General features: G+C 33.1%; 1 protein-coding gene across 2 annotated transcripts; it reads right to left on the minus strand.

Annotated features, from left to right (window-relative positions):
- Window positions 1-956: 956 nt before the first annotated feature.
- LOC123563628 (two pore channel protein 2-like) lies at window positions 957-16,746 on the minus strand. 2 transcript variants are annotated; one of them, XM_045356534.2, is made up of 19 exons: window positions 16,068-16,743; window positions 15,621-15,703; window positions 15,286-15,406; window positions 14,957-15,085; window positions 13,650-13,772; window positions 13,202-13,320; window positions 12,591-12,695; window positions 11,551-11,677; window positions 11,027-11,228; window positions 9,895-10,039; window positions 5,874-6,038; window positions 5,003-5,067; window positions 4,361-4,442; window positions 3,968-4,037; window positions 3,577-3,796; window positions 2,894-2,984; window positions 2,426-2,542; window positions 1,878-2,068; window positions 957-1,384 (listed from the first exon to the last, which is right to left on the minus strand). In XM_045356534.2, exons 1-19 carry the CDS (start codon window positions 16,470-16,472, stop codon window positions 1,260-1,262), a joined length of 2,685 nt encoding a protein of 894 aa, XP_045212469.2. In that variant the 5' UTR covers window positions 16,473-16,743; the 3' UTR covers window positions 957-1,259. The 2 variants fall into 2 exon arrangements, with proteins under 2 accessions (XP_045212469.2, XP_053376398.1); XM_053520423.1 differs by lacking the exon at window positions 5,874-6,038 and having other exon boundaries at window positions 16,068-16,746.
- Between the last annotated feature and the right edge of the window lie 328 nt (window positions 16,747-17,074).

Raw genomic sequence — 17,074 nt, forward strand, 5'->3', positions numbered from 1 at the left:
CATTAATGAAATATCAAAATCTTTCTTTTGTAATAGCATACTACAACCATAGAAATTGATTTAGATAACCTTTCATTTAGTGGTAACATAAGAGTTAAAAACAAGTTCCGGTGATATCAAATATATTATTTCTTAAAACTCAAGAAACTTTTCGCCATTGACTACTACAAGGTAAACTGCCCTTTCAGCCTTATAAGTAAATAGCTCTACTAAGTGATAATGTTATATACCCCCAAAATTGCATTTTATTTAAGTTTTGTGAAATGAAACTGGGGTGAAATGGATTTTTTTAGAGAAGTTAAACGACATTATGAAGAAACAAATATGAAAAAGACATTAAATAGTTAACAACTGGACAAAAAGGAAAAACAAAAAGAAAGAACACAGTGGGGCACAGCCTAGAAACGGGTAACAATAAAGTCACCAATGGGAATTTTTAACCGATCAATGGTGAACACCAAACCACACTCTTATCCCCAAGTATGTTCCAAAGTTACAGGGCTGTATAAATTACAATTATCCCCGCCATGTAAACCCCTAACACACATGGTGGTAAAAAAGCAGTATATGTAAAACACAAAACTGCTTTTGTGAATAATTTTACCCCCAAAAAACACACACACACACACAAACTAGCCAATGTATGTTAGTGCATGCTAAATTGATATAAAGTGATACTTTTCAAACAGTAAACCCTTTTGGAATATAGATATCCATATTCTGCAATAAACAGTGGATTTTTCGAACTATCTGCGTGCTATTTTGATTAGGCACAGGTCCGAATGACAAAATCAGTGTCAAAGTGTTTTAAACATAAACGTTCATGAAGCTGACATATAAAGTCAGTATTCGCTTTTCCTCTTAAAGTAAACATAATCGCTTTTAATATTGTTTAATGTTAAGCATTGTCCTTTAGAATGAACCGGAAGATGAAACAAAATAAAATGACACCAATGAAGTACGCTATTGCACTTTATTATATTGCACATGTCAGCCTACACACTGAATTAAAAGAAGTGAACTTGATAAATAAAAATATTGTCCTTTTACATTATCATTGTCGAGAAACCGATAAAATGATAAAATTTATTTTGACGGCGGCGTTACATGTTATGCATAAATGCGCCATGATCGGTTTCAAGCATTTATGATTTGTAAATGTTTGAAAAGATCAATAGTTATATATAAATTTTAGCCATAATAATCATAAAAGGATGAAACAACAGTTCATATTAAAAGAACTATTCTCTCTTTATGTATTACGTGACTGCATCAAGAGTTAGAGCCCTTTTCCTGTAAAATAGTTCTTGTTCGTTTTCATCATCATCTGGATTTATCTCCCCTTCAAACATTTGCTGAAGCAACACTTCCACCTTCTTTCGACCTAGAAATGTGAAAATAATTTAAGTATAAAATGTATATGTATATGGAACAATATTAATCATTTTATTCAAATGGAAAAATAGAATATATTGTAATTTCGCATAAAAAGTCAAGAATGTGCAGTTCATGTTTTAGTTTTCAGGACTACCTTCGGTAAAAGCATCACACAAAATAACTAGCATTAAATTTTAGAATACACCATAATCATATACAAAAAAAAAGGATTGTGTATGTATATATTCAGACATTGTCATGTTAAATTCATTCTTTGTTCAATCAAATCTATTTAAAGATCTTTTAGAAGCATAGATAGTCCCAAACAAACCAATTATCTCACTCGTTTTCTTAAGATAGAAGTGTAATGTTATAAGTATCTGCTAAACAAAACCATGGCATATCAATTAATTCTTCCTTTTTTCTTTAGTTAAAAGTACAGTAATATCTGCTAAACAAAACAAAACAAAAATGCCGTCATGGCAAACCAATTAACTCACTCTTTTTCTTTAGATGGAATCGGAGTCCTCTCTCATTGCTGACATCAGGTATACTATCCGTGTCGCTATCCGAATCTTCTATTATGTCATTTTGACCAAGTGTAGCAGGTGGAGTGCGGTCCATTTCTTGCTCGTTTGTTACCAACTCTATCTGGTCAATATCTGGTGGACCTTTCCGCTTTTTGTTGGACCTGAATGTGACGAGCAGACGACTCATATAAGAACACAGTCTGCATCTAATCTAAATTGTTTAAATCATCTTAATTAACTCATTTTATTACATGTATATTTTACATAAAAAAGAGCTGAAATAGATCACAAAAGACAAAAGGAGTTTAGGTAACACATTTCCGTAATTATTAACTCGTTTAAATTAATCTAATAAACGAGCGGCGCATTTTCAAACAGATTAAATTATTAGTCTTACATTCGTGTTATATTTACATATTTCTACACTGGCAGCATGACAATATCAATCTTACAACATGGCATATTTATGTATATTTCTGCACTGATAATGTAAGGAAAAGATGAAATACGATACATACTGCCCTATACCCAGTCCCAATTCCTTTATTTTAGACTCAACTGCCGATTCGAATCTTCCAGTCTTTTGTAGTGAATACTCCAGGATAAATGCTTCAAGGATAAATGCTACGAAAATACTGAAAATAAATAATGTTTTTGTTTCTTGTTTTGTAGTATTTGAAGCTGTTTTTACCACATTTAATCAAGTTTTGTGTTATTATTTTTCGGTTTTATTGTATGAATACTCTATTTCTTTTATTAACTTTATCCTGTTCTATACAATTTCAATACAATAAGAGTTACGTTATTATCTTGTTATTTTCTATCAAATGTTGTGTTAGCAATGTAGTAGATTTTCTTTCACACGGAGCAATTTTTGATGAAAAGACAAGACAAAAACAAGACACTTTTCCTCTTCCACCAAGCGCACAGTATCTTGATGACAATGAGGGTACAAAACTTAAAATATTGAGAATATATAAACTTACTTGAGAACGATGATGACACATGTCATGTGAAATATGAAGAAATACAGTCTTGAAGCTTTATTTGTGACAAACACAAATCCAGACGACAGCAGTGAATGTATGTTAAGAAAAGTAGACAAACAATTCTGCTTATAGAAATTAAGCAACCAATGGTGTTTGTAATAGAAAAAAAGTCTTAAAATTGTATGTAAACAAACTGACTTATTGGTCGTAACTTCGTTTTGCGAACGCAAGTGCACATGTGTCTGTACTATTGCACTTAATGTTGGATAGTTCTGATACGTAAGGAAATCCCTCAAACATTATTTTATTTATGTCTAGTTATTGCTTCCCATATTTTATTTTGATTTCAATAACTTTCAGTTCCAGCTGCGGTTATATGTGGCATAAAGTGTATAATATACTTTCAATACTTTGTTTGCATTCTATAGGATATTCTTATTTTTTAATGAAGTATATAATTAATATGCGAGTGGTCAAGAAATTCCAAGATTTTAATCTGATATTTTGGTAATCGGTAAGAACAATACAAATGACACATACTGACTTTTCATAGTTTATATAGTTCAACACATTGTCTTTTGTCTTGGAACTTTTAGGTACATTACGTTTTCAATGTTTCCTTTTAAGATGTTTAACGAAAAAAGAGTATTTAAAAATGTAAAACACGTGGTAAAGGATATCATGCCACTGGTTGACGACAGTAAGTTCAAACAGTATTACAAATGCTTTGAGTATATCGTTGAAGTTGTTATTACAGTAGTGATTGCGGTAGAACGCCGTGTTGTTTAACTTGGGGTTGCCGCAGAACATATCGCTCGCTTTGGTCTCGTGGTAACCATGATAAGTTATCAAGTCATGGAATATTTCCATACCTACTATGGCGAACATGTAATACAGCACCTGAAGCAAAAACAAATGGAGCAACTCATGGATGTTGATGTTGAGGACATACAAGCAGTTGTACCGTATTAAGATTTATGCGTGATATTAAATATTTCTACAAGTATAATGCAATTTAAGTTTTAACATGAACAATATCGAATTTCTGGTTTCAAATAAAACAATACTTACAAATAGCACTCCGCCATAAGTTGCCATAGATGGCCCAATATTCATTATAGTCATCAAGATGACTTTAAATCTGAAAAGAAGAGGAAGAAAATACAGTAACATCTATGTGAATATACACACAAAGAAAATGACACACAAACGTTTCATAATCAATAAATTCGAATTATTATTTTATTACACCTTTAGCAGAATCTTTTTTAGGTGTGTAGAATGTTTTGTAGGATAAAGAACAAAAATATCATTTACAAGAATATACGACCCACTGCTTTGTTTCTTGCATATGTTAGAATTTATTTCAAGTTTGTCCATTGCCATTACAGAAAAGAGTATTTAAGAGACCAGTTATTACTGTTGCTACAATGGCAAGGATATTATCTCAAGAAACTGAAATACCTTTTGATGCTAACAAAAATCTTGATTAAACGCATGACTCGGAGTACCAAGAGGAGATCCAGCGTACTTAGCTCCTCGCCTCCTGGAAAACAATAAAACAAGGTAGTTCTCACACTAGGTACACTGAACAAAAACGCTAAATACTCCGCTATTCCACAGAAGTCGGTACATGCAGTTCATAATTCTTGTAACAATGCCACCATTATTAAAATAGGCATGAAATTTAAAACAGTCACTGTTGTAGATATCATTTTTATGACCTGCTGATGAGCCTTAATATATTTATTTGCCAAAGTTCTTTACATTCAACTTCAGCAACAGAATTACAATGGAAATTGCAAATGTGGTATAAAAAACACACTTGGAAAAATTTTCTTCTGGGAAATGTATGTAAAACATGTTGAACAAATTAACTTAAATTTAATTCAATACCAGTGTGCATGCGCAAATTGTTAGTAAACGTTTGACATTATTTGTTTTATCAATTCAATTTCTTGGTTGAACTATATCCTGTGATTTTTTTATTCATTTCCTTACTTGGAAATGCTTTAAATTATCATTTAAAATCGGGGCACTTAGCAGTGTTACAATCATTTTTATTGTTAGACAGGAAATTTAATTTTGACTTATAACAAAGCTAACCTTCTCCTGATCCAGATTCAACGGCGGTAGCTATTACTGCGCCAAAAATGACTACAAAATCAAATCTGCAACAATATATATCGTATATTACTCAAACTATTAAGAAATGTTGTATTAATCACTCGTACTCCCAAAGACAAAACACAAAGTAAGTTAATTATATGAGCCGTGCCATGGGAAAACCAACATAGTGGGTTTGCGACCAGCATGGATCCAGACCAGCCTGCGCATCCGCGCAGTCTGGACAGGGTCCATGCTGTTCGCTAACGGTTTCTCTAATTGCAATAGGCTTTGAAAGCGAACAGCATGGATCCTGACCGGACTGCGCGGATGCGCAGGCTGGTCTGGATCCATGCTGGTCGCAAAGCCACTATGTTGGTTTTGTCATGGCGCGGCTCATATATATATATTTATCTACCCAAACCAATAACTGGACTGCTCTGTGTTCTATAAAAATGTCCGCAGATTGCATATTCACAGCTACACATTAAAAAGATAGAGTAACTGCTAAGTCAAAACTAACAACAACGCATTGCTGCTGCAAGAAACATACTTTCAGTCAAACATATGCACTATAAAATGAGATCCCAAATTGAAATGATGGCTTGTATCATTAGTTCCCATTTCTGAGATGCATTTATTTTATATAGAAAATGCATCCAAAATATCAAGCACAAACCGCAAGACTGTTTAATGTTTACTTTAACTGAGAACAATATGAATGGCTGCAATATTGATAATAAGACTTGACATACTGAGAGGCTATTTAGTGTTTTACGCCTTACTTTCCATTTACAATCATATGTCTAAGCATGTATATCAAACAAACAGGAATACCAGAAAAGATCCGTATAAAATATGTTTTGCTTACGCATTCCAAACACGTCGGAAGAACTCTTTCGGTCCAAAAACGTACATTTTCATCACTATTTCAAACATGAAGACGGAGAGGAAAAACCAGTCAGATTCATCAATATCAAAACCGATAAACCAAGCGTTGAGAAATATCATGAAGTCGAAGAAAATCCGAAAGAATCTGCAAGCAATTCATTATGATATATATTACAAAAATAGACTGTAATTAGTTCACTTTATGTGGGCACTCCTCTAGATTTATGTCAAATATTTCGATGTGTTTCAGTGAGGTCTATGCAGTATATTCGGCCCGAACTGGATGCAAAATTTCACGCATGCGCACTCTATGTAGGGCAAAAAGACATGACCGCAGAATGTAAACTACGTTAAAGTCAGTCAATTTGGTGAATATGAGTCTGTATTATAATAAATTACAAGTGCAGGACAAAGAAAAATATATGTAATCCTTTGCACATCCTCAACAGCATAACTCAAAATAAGAAACTTTGACTAATGCGCATTATACAACTGATAATAAAGGATTCATAATGAACATGCAATAAACTATTCTACAGCCACATTGATCTTTTATTTTAATGAATAATAGGAAACTGATATATTCAATCAATTTAAAGCTTATGTTTTTATTGAAACTTTATGATATGATCTGACAGAACTTATAAACTTAACCCCCCCCCCCCCCCTTCACACACACACACCTACAAAGTCCCCCATGCTAAATTTGACAAAAGTAAACACACAAAAATCCCCCTACCCTTGATTTTTTTAATCTAATTATATCCAAATGGCGATCAATTCATTCCGTAACACTATTTATTCATGATGGGCGGTTATATATCGGGCGTAATAATTTCACGAGGGCGCAGCCCGAGTGCAATTATTTCACACAACGTATAACAGCCAGAGTGTATAAATAGTGTTCAAACACGGTTTTTGAAATACATACAGTTCAGAGATAAAGTCGTCCATTTGAACATAGTGAGACATATTACTGCATCTTGCATTGTAATCTCCAAAAAGCAATATGTGTTTATTATTTATACAATATCTAAAAACTTCGTTCTGAAGTTCAAGAAATAGGCGGTAGCGGGTGGTACATAAACAATGCCACATTTAAGATCTTCGGCCTTTTCATCCTGTATACCATATATAGACTTTGAAATTGTAAAAAAACGTACCAGTTTACAATTACAATCGACATCAATTTTTACATATGGATTCAATTCGTGCTTACAAGTAATGTAATACCCTCTGACCGATAGCCCTTTTCTATTAAAAACATGCACTTTGTAACAAGAAATTTGTATATCATCCGAAACATCAGTTTTTGTTTCTTGTAATAGGAATAATGATTATCTAAGACATAAATTGACTTGGGCATATACATTTATCTTTAGATCACAAAGTCGTTGTAAACGTCTAATGTTGTAAGTAACCGAGTCGTCTGCTTAGATATTCCCCTCGCATTCGGGAAGCTCCGGAAATTTCCGAGCCGCCCCGAGTCTCAATTTTAAAAGTAATAGCGACTGTATAAAAGGCACAAAGAGTAAGCGAAATCATAAAAATATTTATTTTATTTCTACAGTTGAGTCGAGCAATATTTTATCTTTCAAACATCGCCGAAGCAAAAACGATTATTTTTTCCGTTTTTCGTATTTTGCGCAATATATCAACGAAAATGACCATAAATTTTGTCCAAAATTAGACTTCTACTATTGACTCCAATGGAAAATAAGGGTGGTAATATAAAAGGTTCAAAGGGTAACTGAAATAATAAACTTACAATTTCTAAAATTATGTCATCATTTAGAGGAAATATTAAATCAAGTTTTGCCGCCGAAGCAAATTCGTTATCTTTAACCATTTAAAAGGTATAACAAATAAATCGAATTTATCCTTCTTTATTTAATGTGTCAAAAACCGATAATACCAATTTTTGGAAAAATTGAAAGTTCGATATGATGTCCGACGTATAACCGTCCATCGTGCATAAATAGTGTTAAAACACTGTTTTGCTATAAATTATTTCTTAATTAAAATTGTTATCGTTTTATTTCTGTTGATTTTTTAACACAGCCCCACTTCGACTTTTTATCCAATTATATCCAAATGGCAATCAATTCATTCCGTATACAAATAGATAATCATCGTGTTAAAAATGTTATTTTTTATTTCTGTTGATTTTGTTTTTAATTTTAAAGTTTTTGTTTAACATGATCAAAGGCGTTGGGGATGGGGGTATCCACCGCAGATGTCAAATTCAACAGGAGGGAGGTGGGGGGTAGGGGCGGGAAGGTGTTCTACACTCACATATTTTATCTGCTGTTAGACAATGATCTCTATTTTTGTGGAATTTAAGTTTGTTTTAATTATTCTATTAATTTAAGGTTGTTGATTTCTGCACTCGGTATATTTTCGATTTTATTAAGAATACAAAATAATCCAGAATATAAACATGAGATGGAGATATATTCGGTATTTCTCTTAAGTAAATAAATACCAATAGTAATTTACTTAGATCTTACGAATTCAGATATTCTTTTTCAATATGGGCGTCATTTTAAAAGGAAAGTTCCATCAAAGTTCCAAAGGATGTTCTTATAGGTTTTATTTACAATTTTAGATATCGTCTGATGTGTTTATTTTGAATTAAGAAACAGCCCCGCCACGTGATATATTTGTCCGAGTGAGTACTAATTATGGCATTGATGCTGGAAGGGCGAAAGTCAGTAAGTCACGTCAAAGACATCTTATATACTTCAGGAACTTCGATGACCTGGTCTTATTAGGTGATATCCACGAAACCACAAACAAGTCCAATGCTATGGTCTTGATCACAAAAAATATATACTACAGCTATTTGCTATTTGAAGAAAACACTCTTTTGACAGATTAAATGAAAGAAAATATGACATTTTTAAATGTATAGAACAAGTTTTATGTTTGTTTTGTGAGTGGATCTAGACTTGAGAATGCTTGCGGATGGACGAAAATAATAATAAGCCTGGCTCCTCGGATATAATTAATAACATAACTATCTTTAATCAATGCATTCTGTGCATCAAAATATTTTATTGTGGCAATACAATTTGAAAAGATGATTTTATGTATTGACGAGCGGTCTTTTTGCCACAAGTAAAGAGCGCATGCGCACTAAAATCAAAACATCCGGTTAAACATCAGGGCAACCAAAGGCGTTGTTAATTCGTCTAAATATGTATTAAGCATTTTTGAAGTCTGTAAAATTATAGAAAAAATACTTTCTGTGATGTTCGCATTGTTGAATATTAGATGTAAACTAGATAGAATTCAGCTGCTCTTAAGCACTCACAAAGTAACAATTTAATAGGAAGCTATTGCAATATTATTTGTGATATTTCAGACACGTTGCTTTCTTTTACCAAAAAATTATACAGTAATCTGGAGGCAAAGCTTTTCAATGAAATCCAATTATATTCATACATCAAATTTTGCCAATATGCTAACATTGCCACCCTTTGGTCAACTGTTCATTTATATGCCAGTTATTTCATTATGTAGATGTGGAATTCAAAGGTGTAAATTTTAATATATTTAAACATAAAGCATTAAGTACAGCAGGCAGCCAAGAGATGGACACAATCTGGCTGTCTTAAGCAGTAGGCTGACAAAGTTTGACGACTGACTGCTTAAGTCAAGTTGTTGTTTAATACAGGCGGCCGTTCAATTTATGATAAATACTTTAGTAAAACATTAGACACGAATATTTTTCTCGTAATACTTGCATTCTATTAAATAGCTTGTAAACAATCATTACCATGAAAGGACACTACGTGCAAGTTTTACCATACATAGCTACTTAAGCATCTGCTTTCAGTAATGAAAAAATACCAGTGCCGGTGGAGATCACTGTACTTTAGGCCGAGTGGTTTTTAGTCTGATACAATCAGAAGGTTGGCAAAGACTTTTGCAATGAATGCAAAGCCATACTACATGAAAAAAAAGTTTGGAAAAAAGGCATATACATGTTTACTAACTTATGTCTGACACAGACTTTAACGATATAGCTTGCTTTGCTGTTGTAGATGTTTGGAATTTTCTTCTCAAGAAATGTTTGTCTTTCCTGCACCTCCGTCACTGGCACTTGTAACAGGTTGATAAGATTGAGAAAGTCTCTTTTACCTGAAAACCAACCACATCTGCGTCAAGATAATTTCATGATTCCTTACAAACAGGATATATGGCAGAAACACATATATACATATATAAATCTGCATATGCATTGTCAATTGAAGAGCAATATGCATTCATCTATAGGGAAACAAAGTAAATAGTGAAAATAATCGAGGTCATGATGGATACATCAATATAATCAGTGATATGAACATCCCTGAAGGGACGGTATATTATTGCAACATACACTGCAAGCCTCAAAAATGTTTTATGGCTTGCTTTGAACCACGAAGTATAATACAAAAATACTGTATTTACCTCTGAACGTAGGTGAAGGAATTAAAACTACTTCTACAGCCCGGTGTAAATAGGCAATTCCATTTTAATGAATAGCATGACAAAAACTAACCGATATGAAATGAGAAGTTGTTAAAATAGGGACGAATGTCCATTACGTTAAGTTAAGCTTGAAACAAATATACAGCACTGTACGTATGGATGTGTACATTATCAAAGTAATCATGAAAATGCAAAGGCAAAGTAAAACATGCAGGCAATGAGGGCAAAACAAATAAATAAAGGTGGAACACCACTTTGGAATAGTGGCAAAAGTGCCACTGACTGGTTTAGATCAGTTAATGGGGCACCTCAAACCTCACACTTAACCCTCATCGAGTTAAAAAGAAAATGGTAGTGTAAATAAAAGTTAGTCCCGCCAGGTGAATCCCTAACACAGTCATTGGTTACAAAAGGCTCTAGTATGCAAAACACAAATATGTTTGTGTAATACAAATAATTTATAGAAAAGAAAAGAAGAGCCTTCAACCTGTTCCGTCCAAATAAAAAAAGCATACACATCTCAGAATAGACGGGCCATAGACATCTGTAGCTGTAATTTTTGACAGGTCATACGATGTCGTCGAATGTACTGCATGCAATAAATGAAACGTTTTTCATATTAGTTAGGCAACGAGCCGAGTTATGCATTTAACTTACTGATATGTCCGGTCCCGTCCTTGTCCAGTATCACCATTAGCAACTCTATCCTCTCTATACTTTTGTTTGGTAAGACTCGCTTCATTATTGTAGTCCAAACTGTCTTGGTAATGATTTCCTCTCCATTCCGTGTGACGTTTAGGATCTTGAATGCTTGGCGTAATTTTCTCCTCTTGCCAAATACTGCCTCGCGTATTTCATTCTATTGAAATAAAGTCTGCACTTGAGAAAACAGAATTAAACCTATTCTCCATATGTTGTAAGTTAGGCCATGAAGGCTAAATGTATAAAAACATGCAATATAAAAGCAACACTAGTCGCAAAAAGTTTAACACAGAGAAAATGTCAAACAAAAAAAACTATGATTGGAAATGTCAAACAAAAATAACAATGATTGGTGGACAACCAATTCTTGCTTTACACAAAAAGTGGTTTTTGGAAAATGAAACTAGATAAATAAATACCTACAAAACACTGATAAGAGACGAAGACATTGTACAACATATCATCAACAAACAATATACCTTCAAGTTGTTTCTATAGTTATTATAGATAGCAGCGAGTACAATACTCATGAACACGTAGAGACAGATGATCAGGTAAACTCCAAAGTAAAGAGCAAACCAGTTACTTTCATCATAAGCTGGCATCCTGCAGGCAAATTGTGTATGATTGATTTAAAGTATATAGAAATTGATAGTACAGAATACACAAAGATGATTTTTTTTATTTTCGTAGAGAATGTAATGAAGTTGTTACAACCCCGGGACCTCTTTGGCCAAGTGGTAAAGGTGATCAATTTCGAATCACTTGCCCCTCACTGCTGCGGGTTCGAAAAAGGAAGACTTCCAACTGGCTTATGAAAGGTCGGAGGTTATACCCTTGTGCCAAGAACGTAACCAAGTAAAATTGCAGAAGGTTCGGTTTGACCGATTCTATTTAGGAAAGGTAATGAAAAGCATGTCCCCTTGCACGAGCTTTAGCGGTACTCTAATCTATGTAAGAACATTAAATGGACACCATGATCGCCAACATTCAATCGCCCCTATTGGATGTACGCAGGTATTAAGTGTACAATATACTAACTAAAGGTTAGGGTTAGGTCTAACATAGGTTTAACAGTGTACATTCAATGCGTGCGTACACACAATGCGGGAGAATTAACGCCGACCAAACAATGATCGCACTGGACCAGATATAATAACAACACTAAGTCATATCAGATAGCTGTTATTTATTTTGTGATTTTAAAAGGTGGTGATTTTGTAGCTATTATTCATACGAGCCAATCAATATTTCACTATTAAGAAAATGCTTCATGTAATAACACCAACGGTTGGACCAAAAGTCATATCTGGTTACAATCACACTTGTAAAACACTTCTAATCACTTTTATATTAAGAAGGAACAAAATACCAAGCAATTATAAGGAAATGTCCTTTAAAAAGCTTTGTTTCTGTTTCACTTCGATCTCTTCATAAAAAGGGGACATTGTTAAAATAAAATTAAAGGCAAAGAAAATATTATGGTAACAATTATGGTAACAATGTGAAGAAGGCTTACATTACGTCAGGATTGTTTGCTGTTGTCACAAGTACATAAAGATCCCAAATACTGTCAAAATAATTCTTGAAGTATGCGTCACCATTGGGGTAAGTTAGACTTTGCCTGAAGTCAAACATGATTATTATATAGTGTCAGTACAATCAATTTAAGAATATTTTTGATATGCTATTTTTCTTTTCTGTATTATTAATAACTTGTATATACATATTTATGTATTCTGGAAACGCAACCATTTTCTATTTTCATATGGAAAACGTGTTGTTAAACATTTATTGTATTGTACTACTGACCGGCAAGCTATTCAATAAGTGTTTTATGACATGGCATCAGAAACTTATTGTCACAGCATTATTTTAAAATTCTTGACTTATTAGACCAGTAAACATGCGCTGAATTGAGACGGGTCATTTTGCACGAAAGATGCACCGGCGATTTATATAAGAAGTCATGCAATAATGCCATTATATTTTGATACATTGTTCTTGTTACAGAAATTTATTTTGTCTATGCTATTCTATGTATAGTTAACTTAAATATTTTGTCAGTCGGCCGTAATTTAAATTTTGTCTCCATGACGTGTATACTATTTATTTATGCCAGATATTTACCTTCTGCCAAAGAGTTTTAAAGCAAGAAGAGCAAACAAGAAAACGCTCATCATAAACAAAATAAGAACGTTTAAAATCTCAGGGACAGTACGTCTGATGTTTCTGAAAGCTCTACGTATCTGCAATAAAAAGTTTGAAATTCACACAAACAGATTGATTCATATTGTAAATTCTACAAAAATCTTCACCTTTTTTGTATTAACCTGATAAACTGATTGTCAAAACACATGGTACTTTGTACAGTAAAAATAAAGAGCATAAATGACCGTGGTTAGAAGTACATTATCAATGATGTTAATGACATTACAATGCTCTATAACACGTGTACTTAACTATCCGTCAAAAATTGTAAAAGTAACACCATATTTACACAGATCAGGGACTTCACTGTGTTGAACATATTGAAACTTTTAACATTAATTAGCAAATGACAATTAGTAGCATTTACCTGGCGACCATCAGAGAAATTTATGATGAGCAGTGACCTCAATGGTCTGGACCATCTGACAGGATTGGAATCTGGTGCTTCGTTGACCCATATCACGTAGCAGATCATGTCTATTATAGTCAGCTGTCAACATATACCATTGATAAATACAGTCACATTTTTATTGTTTATATTAATATATTTTGTGAAGATATTTCTAATTCTACATATGCAAAAATGAATGTTGCATAATCAATTCATTTAGTTCATTAAGTATTCAAGCGTTTCTATCCTCTCTTCAGAGGTTGTTCAAGCTTAACATACAACCAAAAAGACATGAATCAAACATAACGTGAATGGAATATACAAATATTCATTCATGAATTTCCAAAATTGTTTCTACAGTTAGATAGTTACAATGTCTAAAACGATATAGACTCCTGTCTTGAAAATGTATTTGTGTAGAATGTTTTGTGAACTTGCTGTTATTATGTATATGTTTATGGTGTTTGGTATCTCTCCATATTTACTGTTATCATTTATATGTTTACAATATCTTTAGTATCCCTTCATCATACTTTTGCTATTCCTATAACCATTATGCTTTGGCGTCCCTCAATACTTACTGTTATTATACCTACGACAATGATGTTTTGGTTCTCTCCATATTTACTATTATTATACCTTATAACTAAATTCTTGGTGTATCTGGCATCTCTCCAGATTAACTGTTATTAAACCTATGACTATGATGTTTGTCTATCCATATTTATTGTTATTATTCCTATGACCATAATGTTTTTACTTTTATTTATCCTTCCCTATCTCCATTTCTATATCGTTCATACAATTAGAATATACTTGCTGGTGGGTATTTGAAGCGATCCCTCTGCTATACCTTTCCTTTAAAGTTTCTGTTTTGGTTGGCCTACTTTGCGAGGCGTGTTTGCTGCACTCAATGCTTCCAGAGATTCTGCTCTTACCGTTTACTTTCGGTGTATCTCCGTACATACTGTTATTTTGCCTATGACCATGATGTTTTGTTGCCTATATGTATGTGTGTGACGATGGTGTGCTCGTGTCTCTCCATACTTACTGTTATTATACCTTTGACCGTGTTGTTTTTGGTCTATCTCTATACATACCGTCATTTACCTTTTGGCCATTCTCTCCATACTTACGGATATTATTGCTATTATCATGATGTTTTTTTTGGTATCTCAACATACTGTTATTATGCCAATCAATCACGATGTTTTATTATCTTTCCATAATTACTTTTAATATGCCTAGTTAACAATGATGTTTTTGTGTCTCTCCATACTTACTGTTATTATGCCTATAACCATGATATTTTTGGTGTCTCTCCAGAAAATACTTGAACGACTGAAGTAAGCACAATGGATAACCCTCGCAATGAATAAAGTCAAACAGAACACCTCTATAAGCATCGTCCCCTAAAAATGTATATAAAAAGAATGTAGTTAAGCATCGGCTCATTCACAGTAACACAAGCATGTTATACTGATTAAAATTTTCAATAAAAGTAATATTTATGGTAAAATACTTTTCGTTTCATCCAAATAATATACATGTATGTGATATGTGTCTAAACTTACTTAATTCGAAACAAGATGGACACTGATATATTTCTTACCCAATATGGCAATTCCCATCCTTGTCTGGTCGGCTTTTCGAACAGTGCCAACGAAAGATTTAAAAGTATACAAGAATACAATCCCCATCGTAAATACCACTTGTGATATATTATATAAGATCTGAAAATAATTTAAGAGGGTGTTGATAAATTTGGCAGTGATAGGGTAATGAGAAAGTAAAATAAGAAAAAAACCTGTTGCATCTGCTTGTATCTTGTGTATATACAGTGTAACAATGTTTAGAAATAAGACATTTTATGAAATTTGCAAGAAAAATATCAGTCCTTTGAATCCGAATAAAAATAATTTACAGTATATGTTTTCTTTTACTTACCTAACGTGTGCTGGATCGGTTTTATAGGTAAAATTTCTTCCACTTTCTGCATCTTTGATCAGAGTTTCAGCAAGAATCAAATCCTAAAGTATATACATATTCAAAACAAGTAAGAGCGTATACATTTACTAGCATCTCAAGTGCGCTGAATGACCTTAAACGGTCTTTACCATAATTATCTTACAACAGCCTATTATATCGTAAAGATAACAGGGGTTTACTCAAGCTTATCCTAGTTCGTTTTAATAGGTACCTGTCTTTTATATTGCAAACGTTATTTTGTCTTACATCAGGGGCGTTTTTTCTCCAATTTCTTTTTTAACGATTATGTGGTGTTTTTTTGTTTTTATTCTGTATGCTTGCACACGAATATACTAGTATCATGCTTGTATAAACGTTTCTTTATACTATTAAATTACTGCTGTTAAAATGAAAATTCATATATACCTCTTCCGTTAAATGCTTCAATTCTTCATCTTTGCTCGTATGTCTTTTTCTTGAGTTCGACGGGCTTGGACTGTCGGATTGTTTATTTGTGTTGTCTTTTACTAACTGTTCAGTTGATATGTTAGTCTTTATTGCTTCAGTTGGCGAAAGAAACACTATTGTAGATTTTGATTCATTTATCCCGGTTTTTGTAGATTCCCTTAACACTTTTTCCGGTGGGGGGATTTTTAAATGTTCTATAGCAATATTATTCGGTACAGGGTCCACTGACTGGCGTTTTGTCTCAGTTAAATTTTGAGCACTAGTGACTGGATCGCTGCCAGCTTTGTCATTATCCGTCGGTGTTTCGTCGTCAATTGCGTCGATAATTATCACCGGTGGTGGAGTATCAGCCGGCGAAGACATTCCCAAACACAAAAAGAATTGGATATTTTATTCAAACATTGTTGTTGTTCCAATCAAATTCTATCCATTCGCACCTCGAAGTCACTATGGTTTACAACATAAATGTTTTAAATACGCGCTCAAAGAATACAATAACATTTCTCCAAAAATATGCGGAATCGAATGTGACATAACATCATTTTCGTTTATTCGGTAAATCAAATGAACTTCGATTTAATTTTGTAAGGAGGCGTGTTCTACATCCAACAGGGATACACTCAAACTTATCAGTTACAAATGCACCGTTATGTACACTTACTGTTTGATTATCGTTACAATAATGTGATAAGATAGTATTGGTATATGTGTGGTTATTACTTCAAATTAATTTCGTTGATTTGCAGTGAATTACATTAACTTATTGAGGTATTTACTCGTAGACAGAGGTTGCATAAAATACAAGAACAGAACATATATTTATTAGTCTTAAGCAAAATATAACAGCTTATCGACATAAACATGAACAATTACATACTGAATTGCATACGTAATACATAGACAAATGATACATTTTCATGGAATTCAAAACATAACAAAATACACGCACACACAAACAAACGAAA

Source organism: Mercenaria mercenaria, chromosome 1, assembly GCF_021730395.1.
Source record: "Mercenaria mercenaria strain notata chromosome 1, MADL_Memer_1, whole genome shotgun sequence".
Lineage (NCBI taxonomy): Eukaryota > Metazoa > Mollusca > Bivalvia > Venerida > Veneridae > Mercenaria > Mercenaria mercenaria.